The sequence below is a fragment of the Macrosteles quadrilineatus genome, unplaced genomic scaffold, assembly GCF_028750875.1.
Source record: "Macrosteles quadrilineatus isolate MER2022 unplaced genomic scaffold, UCM_ALF_1.0 Scaffold_74__1_contigs__length_567022, whole genome shotgun sequence".
Lineage (NCBI taxonomy): Eukaryota > Metazoa > Arthropoda > Insecta > Hemiptera > Cicadellidae > Macrosteles > Macrosteles quadrilineatus.
In genome coordinates this window covers 499,773-515,506 of record NW_026542667.1, presented here as the reverse complement: position 1 = coordinate 515,506, position 15,734 = coordinate 499,773, and the positions used below count along the sequence as shown (strand labels likewise).

The 15,734-nt window shown below is 34.6% G+C and overlaps 1 protein-coding gene and 1 long non-coding RNA gene across 2 annotated transcripts; both read right to left on the bottom strand.

Moving 5' to 3' along the window:
• Nucleotides 1-153: 153 nt before the first annotated feature.
• Nucleotides 154-3,373, bottom strand: LOC128981998 (uncharacterized). Its single transcript, XR_008489528.1, has 4 exons — nt 3,289-3,373; nt 2,129-2,248; nt 1,543-1,643; nt 154-334 (listed from the first exon to the last, which is right to left on the bottom strand). It is a non-coding gene; the product is annotated as an uncharacterized LOC128981998 (long non-coding RNA).
• A 5,783-nt stretch (nt 3,374-9,156) lies between these two features.
• Nucleotides 9,157-11,445, bottom strand: LOC128981994 (putative uncharacterized protein DDB_G0285119). The gene is made up of 2 exons (XM_054401025.1): nt 10,925-11,445; nt 9,157-9,778 (listed from the first exon to the last, which is right to left on the bottom strand). Exons 1-2 carry the CDS (start codon nt 11,443-11,445, stop codon nt 9,157-9,159), a joined length of 1,143 nt encoding a protein of 380 aa, XP_054257000.1.
• Between the last annotated feature and the right edge of the window lie 4,289 nt (nt 11,446-15,734).

Below are 15,734 nucleotides of genomic sequence, written 5' to 3'. Positions count from 1 at the left end.
CCTGTACTATTAATACATTCGATATGCTTGATAGGGTCACATAAATATATCTTAAGACTAATATTTTCTCACTACTTAAACCAAAAATAGCAATATAGGCCTACCTTGAACAAATTGTAAATATTAATCAATTGAAACAAAAGAGTTGTTGAAATATAGTTTTATTTATAAAACACACATATTTATTTTCCAAAGCTAGCTTTTAAAATTTAGGTGTTAATTTTGTAAAGTAAAAGAATAAATTGTTAAATTAAAAATAACTATTCTTGGTCTTTTGTTTCCAAGTGTTGGGTGTTGCTTGGCTCCAGAACCAGGAATATTGTCCCATTTGTTCCTAAAAAAAATTGAAAAACTATAGTACAATATGGCAATGTACATTGTTGTAACAATATTTTTGGTCTGTAGACTGGCATAGATTTAAAACATTGACAAATTGATCGGCTGTTGGCAAAATATTTTTCCTACAGTTACCTAACAATGTACATGTTCTCTCACTGATTTTAGAAAGCAAAGTGGCCAATTCGCTCATCAGTGAGACAATGTTAACATTGTCTCACTCTAATTACTTTGTCTCAATCACTCCAGATTTGCAACGTGAAGGCACGAAATAGTGAGCGTGTAACATGCAGACAAGGTCGTATGCGCGCAATATACGTTGGCAGCACTGGCTGTAAATCAGCTGGTCAGCTGTTGTATCATTAAATGTAATATTAAAAGTTCACTTCTGTGTAAAAATATGTCACGTTTCTTTACCATTTATTTGTTTTATGGTAACTGTAGGAAAAATATAATGTACAACTCGAGTGCAAAGTGCAATTGCCTCACTCGAGAAACCATTCCACACTCGCCTACGGCTCGTGAGTAAGTATTTCTCTCGAGTGAGTCAATTGCTCCCTTTTCTCACTAGTTGCACAAATAACTATATTAGAGAGGAAGAAACAGAATAGACACATCTCTTCTGACTGCAACACTTGAAATAATTTTCACTCTGTAAAAAACATTCATCGTCAATTTTTTATGTTCTGGAACTTTAAGTGTTATATTTTTCACTATGCCAAGTCATAAACTGTACCTATGCAGTAGAACCTCGCTAATTCGAAAACCTATATAATTAGAAATGTTTGTCTGTTCCCCTCACAAAGCCTCTAAAATTAAAAAAAATAATATACCGATAGTACAAAGTAGTACAAAGTAGTTTTAAGCTTAATACAGCCTCTACAATTTGAATTTTGTTGCCATAATTAAAACTGTTACTTCCAAAATTCGAAGTCAACCTCTACAATTCGAACTGCATTACCGTAAGACAAAAAATATCTTTGTTGAAACATGAACTGACAATCCGTCCCCCAAGATGTGTTCATTAGTCTCCATTCTCTCAAACTCCACACTTAAAACTGGGACCTCCACAATTCAAATTTTATTTTTCTGACCTCTATAAATCAAACTCTTTACATTTTAAACTTCCCATAGTTCGAAATATATTTTCTTTCCTCTGAAATTCTACTGTACTAAGCCTACTCACTTACCACTACTAAGACTTACCTTGTATTTGGCTCAGACCTCTTGATTTGGCTTGTCCGAGCCAGTCTTTGATTAACTGCCTCTAACTCAGGGTATGTCGCTTTAGCCGAAGATGCATGAGTCTAAACATAAAAATAACACAAATTTGTTAGTGATGGGTTGAATTATGATTAAGATCATAAAATCAAAAATAAATCTAAAAAAGTTGTTGGCATTAACAAATTTAGGTAAACATTTACTTTGATCCTCTATAGTCTATAGGCAGCCTACATATTTTTGAATGTGATGAGTGACTACCTGAAGAAACATTAAGAGGATAGCTTTGCAATAGCCTACAATTTTATTAAAATGGTAAATTAAATCTTCTCTAGCTGGAATAAACATGATTTAATTTTTCCCAAATACATGTTGGTACATAAAACTATAGGAAAGCCTCAACTGTCAGATGCTTCAGCAAAAATTGATAGCGGCTCTGACCATTGCAGTGATCTCGTATTTGATTGGCTAAGCCAAAAGGGATCCAGCAAGAGACTACCGTTGACTTATCACTATTGACATTAATGCACACATGGATATGATTACAAAATAATATATTAACTGTTCTTACCAAATAAGGTAATCTTGATTTAAAACAAAGATCAGAATTCAACACTCGTTTCTTCTTGAACCGTACTGATCAGATGTTACTTTTGATGCCTTGCATTTTGTTGAGCCACCTTCAAGGAATCTGTAACAAGACAATAATAACTTAGTGTAAGTTAAACATAAGTTATCGATTTTTTTTTTGTCGAGGCATATAAATTTTAGGTAAAATGGTGGTCAAGTTCATCGGGTTAACATATATCATTTGTCTCAAAGAGGTGAAAGGTGAGTTAACTTAGTCTTAAAATTGATCAAGATAATGCTTTGACTTAATGTAACCAAACATGCATGTAGGCTAGCCATTTTTAATTCATTAACTAAGACATAGTTGGATGAGCCACTTCAGTAACTTTGTCGTTCTACAGCCAGTTTATACTGACACCGGTCCGCAGAGCTTCCTGGATCAAACTCGCTATCGGCTTAGTCATACAATTTATTCATCCTTCATCCATCCCTTGCGATCAAACTGTTTTATGCTAACTTACCGACAAGTGTTCGTGCCCTATATGTTACCTGAAACAATTTAAATGTGTATATACTTTGCGGAGCCTACTCTTAATTTTAGGCCCTGGTAATTTATTTTATAAAAGAACATTTGACGAGCCACTTGCATTTCATAAAATCTGAACCACATCCGTCAGTTAGGCCTACGATTAAAACCTAAGTTGTAACTTAATAGGCCTAAGTAAGTATTTGCCTATCTTCAAGACAGTTTGTATAAAGCACTGTCTTTATTTCCGAAAATACAATACAAAGTTTTAACAATTTCGCTACTGTTAGAATCGGCTCCGCATTACAAGACAGCAAAAAGCAGGCAGCTCCAGCAATACCTTGTTTAGGTGATGAGACCTTCATGAGGCTGAAAGTTCTAAATAACTTACTGTTGTAATGCCTTCAAATGCCAATTCAAACTATGAACACTATGCCTAACTGATAAATAAGTAGCAAATAACAAGTTAGTGTCAGTAACTTAGTAACAGAAATCTTGCAATAATAATACTGTTGTAAGTAATGCCAATTCAAACTATGAACTATGCCTAACTGATAAATAAGTAGCAAATAACAAGTAAGTGTCAGTAGTAACAGAAATCTTGCAATAATAATAAAAATACTAAAATACTCAACTGCAACTCTTGTCTTCTGCTGCACCGATCGATGTATCAACATCAACAAAACATCAAGCCAAGCCTAAAAAAAAGTAAAGTTGATGACGTCACAACGGTGTCGGCTGCCTGACTAGAGTGCTGCCCGTGGAACAAATTTGAACTAATTAATGACGTCATCGTCCTACTACGAGTCCTCCCCTCATTGCGACCGCTCCGCGGACCGTGACCTACATAACAGTACCGGTGCTGCTCTGGCAGCTCCTAGCGACACGGTCCTGTACTACGTCCATTCGCGGTCCTCGCCTGAACTTCAATGCCCCCGTATGCTCGGCAAGTCTAGTTGTGGTTATATAAACTTTCGTTTGGGCATTATCATTGACTATATAGTCAATGATAATGCCCAAATGAAAGTGCACATTTAAAAGTGAGTTACAAGCGAAATATCCGTTTATTAAACTTAAGTTTGAGACGATCAAAAGTGATGTAGGCTGTGAGAAGTGTCGTACTGAGTTAGCGTTGCTCATGGAGGAGCTTATGATATTGATAAACACTTAAAGTCAAACAAACATGTTGCTTCTGACCATGCTGCGTGCTCGAGCAAAACTATATCTTCATTTTTCAAAAGCAACGTCCCAAACAAAAAGACCTGGACGTCTCAGCGGCTGAGGGTGCCTGGGCCTACCACACCGTACGTGAGAACCATAGCTTCCGCTCCAACGACTGCGCCTCCAAGGTAATAAATACTTGTTTTGAACCAAAGTTTCACTGTGCTAAGACCAAGACTCCGGATATAGTTACACAAGTTATTGCCCCATTAGCTCAGGCTCAGCTTAAAAAGGATCTGACTAGTTGCAACTATGTTTGTATACTGACAGACTCATCCAATCATGGTTCACAACAAATGTTTCCTGGTGTAGTACGCTATTTTGATAAATTTAGCGGCATTAAAGTAAAGGTTTTAGATTTGCAAATACCTCCCCGGAGAAACATCTGTAAACTCACCTTACAATATTCATTTAGGCTAGGCCTATTCTATAAATGTTTAAAGTTAATAAGTTAACAAAGATAAGGATTACAAAAGGTGTTTTATTTAAACAAATGAACAATTAACATGCAATGAGAAAAGGCTTGACGTTACAATGAAAGGATTGACAATGGTGTATGGGGTTAAAATTAAATTGAAATAAAAGATAAATTTGAATAATAACTTGAAGGTTCAAATAATTTAGATGTGATCTATCTCAGGGTAGGGTGTCGTGCTGGCTTGAATGCTGATAATTAATAAATTTAATAGCGTCCAAATAGGCCTAATTAAAGTGTTAAATTTACACAATCTCAACAATGGAAAATCTAATTTTGGTGTTGTCCAAAAGGTAAGTCCAATTAGTATAAAATTTAAAAGAGTTTAAAGAAAAGGTTATACTTAATTTTGAAGATAATGATTGAGTTGAGTCCTCTTGAGGTTTAGGCTACTATATGATATAACTTGAAACTTGAAATGAACTTGATTCTTGATAAATGAATTTGATTTAACTTAGGTAAAAATGTTGAGTCCTTCTTCTAATAATTTCAACTTCTCAAAGGCTTCCTTCTCTCTCAATTCCAATGTTCACATCACTGATTGTTGAACACATGGGATCACTTTCACTGCTTCTTAAATTTTGATTCCTTATGGACTAATTTTGAAATTATATTATAAGAAATTTTGATGTATTGCAATTCTCTTACATATTTAATAAATAATTAGGTTGTGGGTGTTGAAAAAAAAATATAGGCTATGGAATGAATATTATTAATGATTAATTGAACATATTAATGAAATGATATACCTAAATTAGGAAAATGAATATTAGGGCAGCCTTTCTGAGGAGTGATTATTAGGTGTATGAATAAAAGTTAACATTTAAAAAAAATTTAATACTAAATAATGAATGAAATGAAATGAAATATTACAATTTATCTCCTCAGAAATTTGTATGATATGGAATGAAGGACAAATTTCGAACGAATATGAAATGGAATTCATGAATCATTTAGTATGAATTATATTTAAAGCTAGTTATGGGTCACATTAAATGATTGATATTTTTGGATGATGATGATTAGAAACTTCTTAATCTAAATTTACATAAACACAGGAACAAACATAAATGGGGAAATTAGTGAGGTCTAAGATAGTTCATGACCTGACACAGGGAAATAGCAATAGAAGCAATGTTAAGGATATGTTTTCACAGTTTTCACTTGGGAAATGGGGAAAGGTACACGCACTCGCGATTAAGGTTCATGACGATCTCCTCTTATATAATTTATGACACTTGATTAATATGGATTGAATCGGAATTTATTTACACAATGTTTTGAGAGTTTATGTCGCTGAGATATTCTTCACCATTTGACGTCTCCTCTTCTATAATTGGTTCTATGTATCGTTTTAAAGCAGAGATGTGATATGGTCCGAGTAAAATATCTTAATTCTCTCTTGTTACATGATACGTGGATTTTCCTAATATTTGCTTGATGAAGAACGGTCCTTCATAAACTTCGAAAAGTTTTGCTGTTTCTCCATAGATGGCTCTGGAGAGGGGATGTGTTTTTATTAATACTTTGTCATTTATTTTTAATGTTTGAGGTTTTCGATTTTGATTTAATTTTGCTGATCTCTTGAGTCTTATGGTATCCAACCTACGCTTAGCAATCAGAAGCTTTTGTTCTATAGGGGTTTCGGTGTTGAATGGATTTTCAGATAAATATTTCTCCCAAAATCGGCGATCTCTAACACCAAATTGTAATTCATTGGGTGTGAATCCGGTTGATTCATGGTAAAGCTCATTGAGACCTGCATTAATGTCAGGGATATATTTTGTCCACTTCTTGTGTTGATTGGAGCAATATGTGCGCAAACATCGCTTTATTTCACGAATCGGTCTTTCGGCAAGATTATAACATGGATGGTACACTGGATTAAAGATTAATTCAATATTATTTTGTTCCATCTTATGAATATATTCTCCGCTCTTAAATTGGGTTCCATTATCTGACTGGATTCTTTTTGGATATCCATAATTTGGGAAGTGCAGTGTAAATAACTTGTTTAATATTGTCTTAGTATTAGCTTTTTGCATGGGATATAATTTTACAAATTTTGTAAATATATCGATGACTATAAGAATATATTTAACGTTTGACACACTGGTAGGAAGAGGTCCGATGATATCAACGGCAAGTTGTTCATTCTTTCCTGTACATAGCACTCCTTTCGCTGTAGCCATCAATGGTTGGTTACTGATCTTACATTTCTGACAAATATCGCATGTAGATAGGTATTTCCTTATAGTTCGATTCATGTTACGAAATATGAAAGTTTCTTGCAATAACTGAAAGCATTTTTTGGCTCCGCAGTGTAGGTAAAACAGATGACATTCCCATATGAGATCCTTAATCATACAATTAGGAACAACAATCAACCATTTGTCTCTTAACTTTTGATAAAGAGTATTTTTATAGATGCGGAAATTATTTGATAATTTTTGTGCAAAATCTGAATTTGGTTGTTCTTCAAGTATTTCAATTATAGGTTGTAGTTTAATATCTTCTCTCTGCAGTTGTGGTAGATTTCGTAATGCACTCTTCAGTTGTTGATCGGGGATGTTTTCAATGTAGTGAATCGTTAATTCCTTTGGATTGTTATATGAGATAGTGGATTGGTCGATTGAAAGGCGACTTAGTGTGTCAGCAGTAATGTTATCTATACCTTTACAATGAACAATTTTGAAGTTATATTCTTGTATAGTGAGTATCCATCTGGCTAATCGGTTATTTAATAGGCGGCAAGATTTTAAGAAAGTAAGTGCGTGGTTGTCTGTGATAATAGTTAATTTTGTTCCAAGGATGATATATCGAGACTTCTGTAAACAATAAATTATGGCAAGGAGTTCCTTTTCTGTCGTAGTGTACCTCTGTTCGAATGGTTGAAGTGTTCTTGATATAAACATGATGGCAGCTTTCTCTCCATTTTCTCGTAACTGATATAAATGTCCACCTATTGCATAGTCGGAAGCATCAGTCTGTAAGAAGAACTCTTTAGATGGGTCAGGATGTGTTAAGGTATTAGTTTTTAGAAATAGTTCTTTAATCTTCATAAAGGTGACGTCATCTTCTTTGGTCCAAACAAATTTGTTTTTCTTTGAAGTTAGTCGCATCAAGGGTTGTGTGGTTGCGGAAAATTTATCTATGAACTTGTTGTAATAATTTATACTACCAAGGAAAGCTTTAAGTTGAGTTCTGTTTTTAGGGGTAGGGAAATTCAATATGGGTTCCACTTTGCTCTGGTCCATTTGAAGTCCATCATTTGTTAACGTGTACCCTAGAAATGGTACAGAATTTTGGCAAAACTTTGATTTATTGAATCGAACTGTCATGTTGGCTTCTTCTAATTTCTTAAATATATATTCTAGATGTTTTATGTGCGACTCAAAATCTGGTGAAATTATACATATATCATCTACATAAATTGCAGTAAAATCTTCAGCTTCTGAATCAAATACATTGTCTAGTGCTCGAACCAAGGCGGCTTGTGAGGTAGAGATACCAAATGGTGTTACAGTGTATTGGTAGGTTTTGCCTCTGAATTGAAATGCTGTGTATTGTTTGGAATTTTCAGTAAGTGGTATTTGCCAATATGATGCGGTAAGATCAATACTACTTATGAACTTTGCATTTTTACATTTCCCAAGAATCTCATTTACACTTCTGTTGCATTCAAAATCAGGAATAATAATCTCATTTGCTTTTCGGGCATCAAGACATAATCTGATTTCTCCAGTTTTCTTAATGACTGGAATTATCGGGTTAATAAATGTACTTTTACTCCTTTCAATTACTCCTAAGGATTCCATCCTATCAATTTCTTTTTGTACTGCATCTTGATATTGTTGTGGCACGGGATAAGTTGCGCTTTTAAAGTGTTGCGGATTATCTACTCGCAAATCGTGAGAATATTTATTGCATATGCCTGGTTGTTCAGAGAAAATGTGTTTGTAATTATTTAATAATTGACTTAGAATTGTTTGTTCTTCCTGAGTAATACATGTGTTTGGTGCTAATGATGTATTAATCTCCTCAAATGTTAATGTGGTGTCCTTTGATGGATTACTTTGTTGATCATTGAAGTTGTGTGTTGTGCTATCATACTCATTATCTATTACGTTATTGTGGTACACATCGTACATCATATTATCAAAATTATCATTTATATTATTATTTGGCCTATGGCTATTATTAACTACTATTTGACATATTTGTCCTTCATGATGACACAAATTAAACTTCACTGTAACATTGTTATTATTGATTTGCATATTGATTTCATTTGTATTAAAATTCAAATCCATTTTAAGGGCGGATAGTACATCGACTCCAAGGATGACTGGCTTTATTAAGTTTGGCACTATCAAATATTCAGTAAGCACGGTATGTTTATTAATTGTGGTTGGGACATATATTGTTCGGGAAACACGCTTACTCTTTTCTCCTACAGCAGTTTTTATAACGGTATTATTTACAGGGAGTTCTTCAAATGGTTGTAGGTTTATTCTGTTTTCTTGAAACCATGATTCGGCTATACATGTAACTGACGAACCTGAATCAATTAAGGCATTTGTGTTGATGTTATTTAATTTTATGTTAATTTCTGGGCAGTTAATTTGAATGTAATTTTTGTTGACATTAGCTTCGGATTCATCTTCTAAGAGAAAGTTTTTATCACATAATATATTATTTGTCTGAATATGGTTAAGTATATGATTCCTAGATTGACCGAGGATTTCGTATTTTGGCGCTGTATTCAATGAAGAATCAGTTGACATAATTCTTTCTCGGCCGTAATCTACAGCGCCGAGTGGTTTTCCGACCTCTGTGGAGATCGTGAAACACGAGAACTTGAATGGTGGCTGTTTAGTTGTGGATCCATGGGTGGAGCAGTCGGGGCAATAGACAAGTTGGGATTTTGTCTAAACATCGCACATATTTGGTTTTGTTCCTTAGTAGGATGATTCCGATTATAATTGTAGTTTTGGCCATAGTTCCGGTCCGGGTAGTGGTCACGCTGGTACGGTTTGTTGTCTCGGTGCGCCCGTTGGTACTGTTGGAACTCATTACCATTGTTTCCGTTGTATCTGTAATTTTGTTTATTCCAATGATGTTGGTTGTTCTGTGTATAGTTATCGCTGTGTTGGAAGTTCTGGCGGTTCATCTTGGGCACGTAAGCTTGTTGGTTGGTAAATCGATCATGATAACGTTGCTGGTTCTGTATGTTAGGGCTAGACGGTCTGCTGTTCTGGTGACTGTTGTTGTAGCTCTTAACTTTCTTCGGTCCGTCTCGAATGTCATCCTTCTGTAGAAGTCGTTCCATGGCTCTTATTGTGGTGATATTTTGCACATTAACACTATCCTGGATGATTGGATCGAATCGCTCTGCCAATAATGATACGATCTCCTCTTCACTTAAACTATGGGAGATGGATTGCAATAAAAGTACACGTTCGGTTAAATATTCCGTACGGCTCAAAGTTCCATTAGCTCGATATTTTTCAGACTCAATCTTGGCTTTTATTCCTCTTTGGACGGCTTGACTCCAATATTTGCACTCAAATTCCTTAACAAAATGGTCCCAATCAAGAATGTCTGATCTGATTAGTTGTAACCATCGGGATGCAGGTCCTTCAAATGACGTTTCCAATAGGTCTTTAAGGTATTCGGTTTGATCGCAGTTCATATTCCTTTCGATCCCTCTCTCGTAATATCGCTTAAGTTTGCGCAGATATTCCATTGGGTTACCGCTTCGTCCATAAAATTTCGGCAATTGACGATCATTGTTCTCATTACCGCTACAGATTACCTGAATTGCACCTGCTTGTCCATTTATTGGGTTAGCTTGCTTTAAGTTGTTTACTTCAGACTCACATTTGATTAAATTTTGGTTGAGAGTTTGAATTTCGAGCTGTTGTGTTTCAATTAATCTAGTTTGTAGGGTGATTTTACGCAATACTTCATTTTGTAGGGCAGTTAAATTTATTTTTGAGTTACGTTCATTGTCAAGTTGTGTTTTAACTGTGATTTCTTCTATTTTCTGCTCAAAATTAGATTTATGTTCTTCTAACTGTGATTTTACTGTTGAGATTATTTGTTCTTGGAATTTGTTATGCTCTATTTCTGAATTAGATTGTTGTTTTGATATGCTATTAACAACAAATTGCTTCAACTGATTTTGAGAGTCTTCAATTTTTAACATTAGCCGATCATTTAGTTTAGCTGTTTCTTCAGTTAAAATACTTTGTGTTAATTTTATGGCATTTATTTCTGACTTTATTTCAATTTGACTTTCTCTAGTTTCACGTATTTGTGATTCAAATGCGTTTCTACAAGCTTGGATTTCTTGGTAGGTTTCGTTTATTTTATTGTTAAATGTTTGAATTAGTTTAGCTTCAGTTTGATTAATCTGCAGTTTTGTTATTTCTTGGATTTCTGATTTAGTTTCACGGATTTCGTTTTTAGTTTCACGGATTTCTGACTTTAATTCTGCAGTTATTTCTGACTTTAATTCAGCACTGGTTTGTTCAAACTTATTACTCAAGTTGGTCATAAGGTTAACTAACATGTTCATATCGATTGTGGGTGTCTGTACTGGAGGATTTGTGACGTTTAATTCATCAGTTGAAGTGTCGGAATGTGTAAGGAGCTCGTGATTCACATTATGAACGGACTGAGACTGTGTTTGAGTGATATCAGCTGTTCGACGGCTGTCTGCAATATCGTCTATCATCACATTTGTCGAGGTTCGGGGAACGTCGTTTAAGTCCGGTTGTATTCGGCACGACGGCACAATTGTGTTTTTTGTCGGTGGCGTTTCGGCTAGAGGCAGTTCGTGTGGCGGAACAAAGGCGGGTAAAGTCGAATGATCAACGCTGTCTGATTGGTCAATGGATCCGGTGAACGGTTGGTGGTCGTTGCAACTTGAGGCTTCTTCTCGGGTTTGTTGTTGTTCTGCTCGTTGCTCAAAATGGCTGCCGTGTGTTCTGTCATTTATGTCATCGTCGGCATCGTCACTTGAACTCGACAATCTATCCAGAGACGCGTAGTTTCGTTTAGGCCGTAAATTATACTTATTTTCCGACATTTTAATGTGAAATGTGTTAGGTCATGCGTGGTTATTAAATATGCGATGTTGTTGTGTTGATTATTTTGGGAAACAGGGGCAATTACGGGACAAATTAACAATGCAAGCTCTTAAATCTAACAAACTTATAGGCTAGTTATGGTGAGAATTGCAATAAAGTTAATGAGCTATTCAAGCCAACACGTTGGTGCGCCAATTTGTAAACTCACCTTACAATATTCATTTAGGCTAGGCCTATTCTATAAATGTTTAAAGTTAATAAGTTAACAAAGATAAGGATTACAAAAGGTGTTTTATTTAAACAAATGAACAATTAACATGCAATGAGAAAAGGCTTGACGTTACAATGAAAGGATTGACAATGGTGTATGGGGTTAAAATTAAATTGAAATAAAAGATAAATTTGAATAATAACTTGAAGGTTCAAATAATTTAGATGTGATCTATCTCAGGGTAGGGTGTCGTGCTGGCTTGAATGCTGATAATTAATAAATTTAATAGCGTCCAAATAGGCCTAATTAAAGTGTTAAATTTACACAATCTCAACAATGGAAAATCTAATTTTGGTGTTGTCCAAAAGGTAAGTCCAATTAGTATAAAATTTAAAAGAGTTTAAAGAAAAGGTTATACTTAATTTTGAAGATAATGATTGAGTTGAGTCCTCTTGAGGTTTAGGCTACTATATGATATAACTTGAAACTTGAAATGAACTTGATTCTTGATAAATGAATTTGATTTAACTTAGGTAAAAATGTTGAGTCCTTCTTCTAATAATTTCAACTTCTCAAAGGCTTCCTTCTCTCTCAATTCCAATGTTCACATCACTGATTGTTGAACACATGGGATCACTTTCACTGCTTCTTAAATTTTGATTCCTTATGGACTAATTTTGAAATTATATTATAAGAAATTTAGATGTATTGCAATTCTCTTACATATTTAATAAATAATTAGGTTGTGGGTGTTGAAAAAAAATATAGGCTATGGAATGAATATTATTAATGATTAATTGAACATATTAATGAAATGATATACCTAAATTAGGAAAATGAATATTAGGGCAGCCTTTCTGAGGAGTGATTATTAGGTGTATGAATAAAAGTTAACATTTAAAAAAAATTTAATACTAAATAATGAATGAAATGAAATGAAATATTACACATCAGATATTATTGTCAATTATTTGAAGGACGTGCTGTAAGAACATCAATTAACACAAAAAGTAATTTCATTTAGTGGAGATAACAGTAATACAAATTTTGGTGGTGCAGCTAGAAAGGGGAAAGAAAATGTTTATTTCAAACTAAAAGGTTTGTTAGGCAGAGATATTGTAGGCATTGTATGTGCAGCACATATAGTGCACAACGCCATACTAAGTGCATCAGATTGTTTGCCAGTAGATATAGAGGTTATTGTCGTTAAAGTGTATTCATTTTTCTATCTGTACACAGTAAGGGTGGCAGCTTTCAATGAAATGTGTGATTCGGTCGATATTGAGTACCACAAAATGTTGGGATACATCAAGACTCGCTGGCTTGCTTTAATGCCAGCAGTTGAAAGAGTTTTGAAGCTTTTCGTGCCACTTAAAGAGTACTTTCTTAACCAGCCGAAATATCCTGAGGAAGTTTTTTGGAAACCCACATTCAGAAGTATGACTTTATTTCATACATAGCCAAGCAGCTACGTTTCAACAAACTGTTTCAAATGTAGAAGGTGACAAGGTCTCAGCAATCGAGGTAACTGTTCAAGTAAAAAACTTGAAGGAAAATCTCAAACAGAAGGCCGTGAACAAATTTGTTCCACACATAGTTCGTAATTTGATGACGTAATGTTGCTCAGAAGAAGAAAAGCAAAGTATCACTAACACCTTTGTTTCGTTTTACGAGACATCACTGCAGTATTTAGATCAATGGACTATCCATTTTCAAAACTTGTAGATATTTCAATGGGTGATGTTGAAGAACACTCCCAAGTGGGAGGACATCCAACCGTCAGTTGACTATTTAATTAAGAATAAGTATTTTCCACCAGATTGTGATACTAAAGTATTCGATGAAATTGGGTGTGTGTTGAAATATGTTTGAATCAATGTTGTTAATTGGAACGAAGAACAAGTTGAAAAAGATTGTGTGACAGAGAAGTGCACGAGTTTTATGACTCTAAGCTTACTCAAGTAGGCCTAATTTTTCTTAACCGATTTTGACCATTTGCGTCTCATTGGAAAGAGTGTGTCGCGTAGATTCGCAATTTGTTTACATTAACTTGGGCTCTGCCCCTGTTGCTTTTAAAGCCCCCATGTAATTCTTATGAAGAACAATTTGTTTACACTGATCAGCTGGATAATTCAATTGCTGCTAATATTTATTTTTGCAATTCAATGCAAAGATTTACTGATTTGGTTGAAATTAAATATTTACTATTTAAATTTGTGTTTGTGTACATATTATTATTCCAAAATTTTAAGTTAAGGGAGGGGAGAGAAAGGGGGTGAAATATCTTACAAATTATAAGCTAAATACAAATATTTTTCGCCAAACACTTTATTTTTTCATGCTCTTCTATTTGATATGTCACAAGGGGTACCTTGCTATTTAAAAATACCCCCGCCGCAGCAAACCTGCAGACTAAGCGAATTTCCATTTGACTGATTGGATTCACACTGAAATGTCTACTTTAAAATATAACCTTTATTCCCTATTTAAATATAATAAGTTTAACAAGTACTTAGGTTTGCTGCATCAGGGAGGGTAAAACTGTTTTTTTCGTAAAATGTTAATAGTTGATAAGAAATAAAAACATTTTCCAAATTTGATCAAAATATTTTCATAAACAAGCAAACTACAACAGTTTTCTTATTCTCCATAAGAATAACATGGGAATTTAAAATTTACAATTTTTTGGAATTTTTGCCGTAACCATTAGGCGCAAAATAACGCTTCAATATACTAAATTATTTGTTTTTTTAAGCTCTACAGAATGGTTTGGAAAAAAATTGCTAAATTTTATGTTTTTTGGGTCAAAAATGGGAAAACCCCATTTTTACCCCATAAAACCCCCCGTAAACCCCCGTTCCCATGGTCCGATCATGCTGGATCGCGAACTCGTTCGAATAAACGTAGGTTTACACGTTTGTACCAAATTTCATCAAAATCGGATCATTTTTGCTCGAGTTATCGTGCTAACGGACACACACATATATATATATATATATATATATAAATCTGAACGGAAGGTGTTTTTGGCCTCTAGGGACCTCAAAACGAAGAAAAAAATCGGTCCCGCGTCCAGGTCTTACCATGAGTACTACGGTAATAGCTTATTCCCTATATGGGAAATTCGCTAAAAAATAAGTTCCGGGGGGATATCTTACAAATTTATGAGACAATTTTAAAATGTTTTTCACTAAACATTTTCGTTTTTCGTGCTCTTTCATTTGATATGTCACAAGGGGCACCTTGCTATTTAAAAAACATTAGTTGGTGGCGGGGGGGGAAGAGGCGGAATGTGAATGTAACGTTGAATTCAAAACAATTGGGCCCCCTACGTCAATATATAATTCCCGCAAACTGCATAATTCTATCTATTGCGGTTTTTACATAAATAAAGATGAAAGTAAAAAAAAACACCCTGTATTAAAAAAAAATTGGTTTTTCTTTTCCGAGTTCGTTTTGCTCATCTCCCTGACCGATTTTCATGATTGAGGTCTAAAACTGAAGGTATGCACGCACATATTTGCCATCAAGCATCAGCATATATTTATCTATAATCCCACTCGGTATATACGTAAACGAAATGTTCTCCCCATGTATTTCTTATTGGAGTTAAATTTGGTTTTCCTTTTCCGAGTTCGTTTGGCTCTTCTACCCAATCGATTTTCATGATTGAGGTCTCAAATTGAAGGTATGCACGCACAGATTTGCCATCAAAATTCAGCATATATTTTTCTACAATCCCACTCGGCTTGTACGTAAACGAAATTTTCTCCCCATGTATTTCTTATGGGAGTTAAATTTGGTTTTCCTTTTCCGAGTTCGTTTGGCTCTTCTACCCAATCGATTTTCATGATTGAGGTCTCAAATTGAAGGTATGCACGCACAGATTTGCCATCAAGCATCAGCATATATTTATCTACAATCCCACTCGGCTCGTACGTAAACGAAATTTTCTCCCCATGTATTTCTTAAGGGAGTTAAATTTGGTTTTCCTTTTCCGAGTTCGTTTGGCTCGTCTACCCAATCGATTTTCATGATTGAGGTCTCAAATTGAAGGTATGCACGCACAGATTTGCC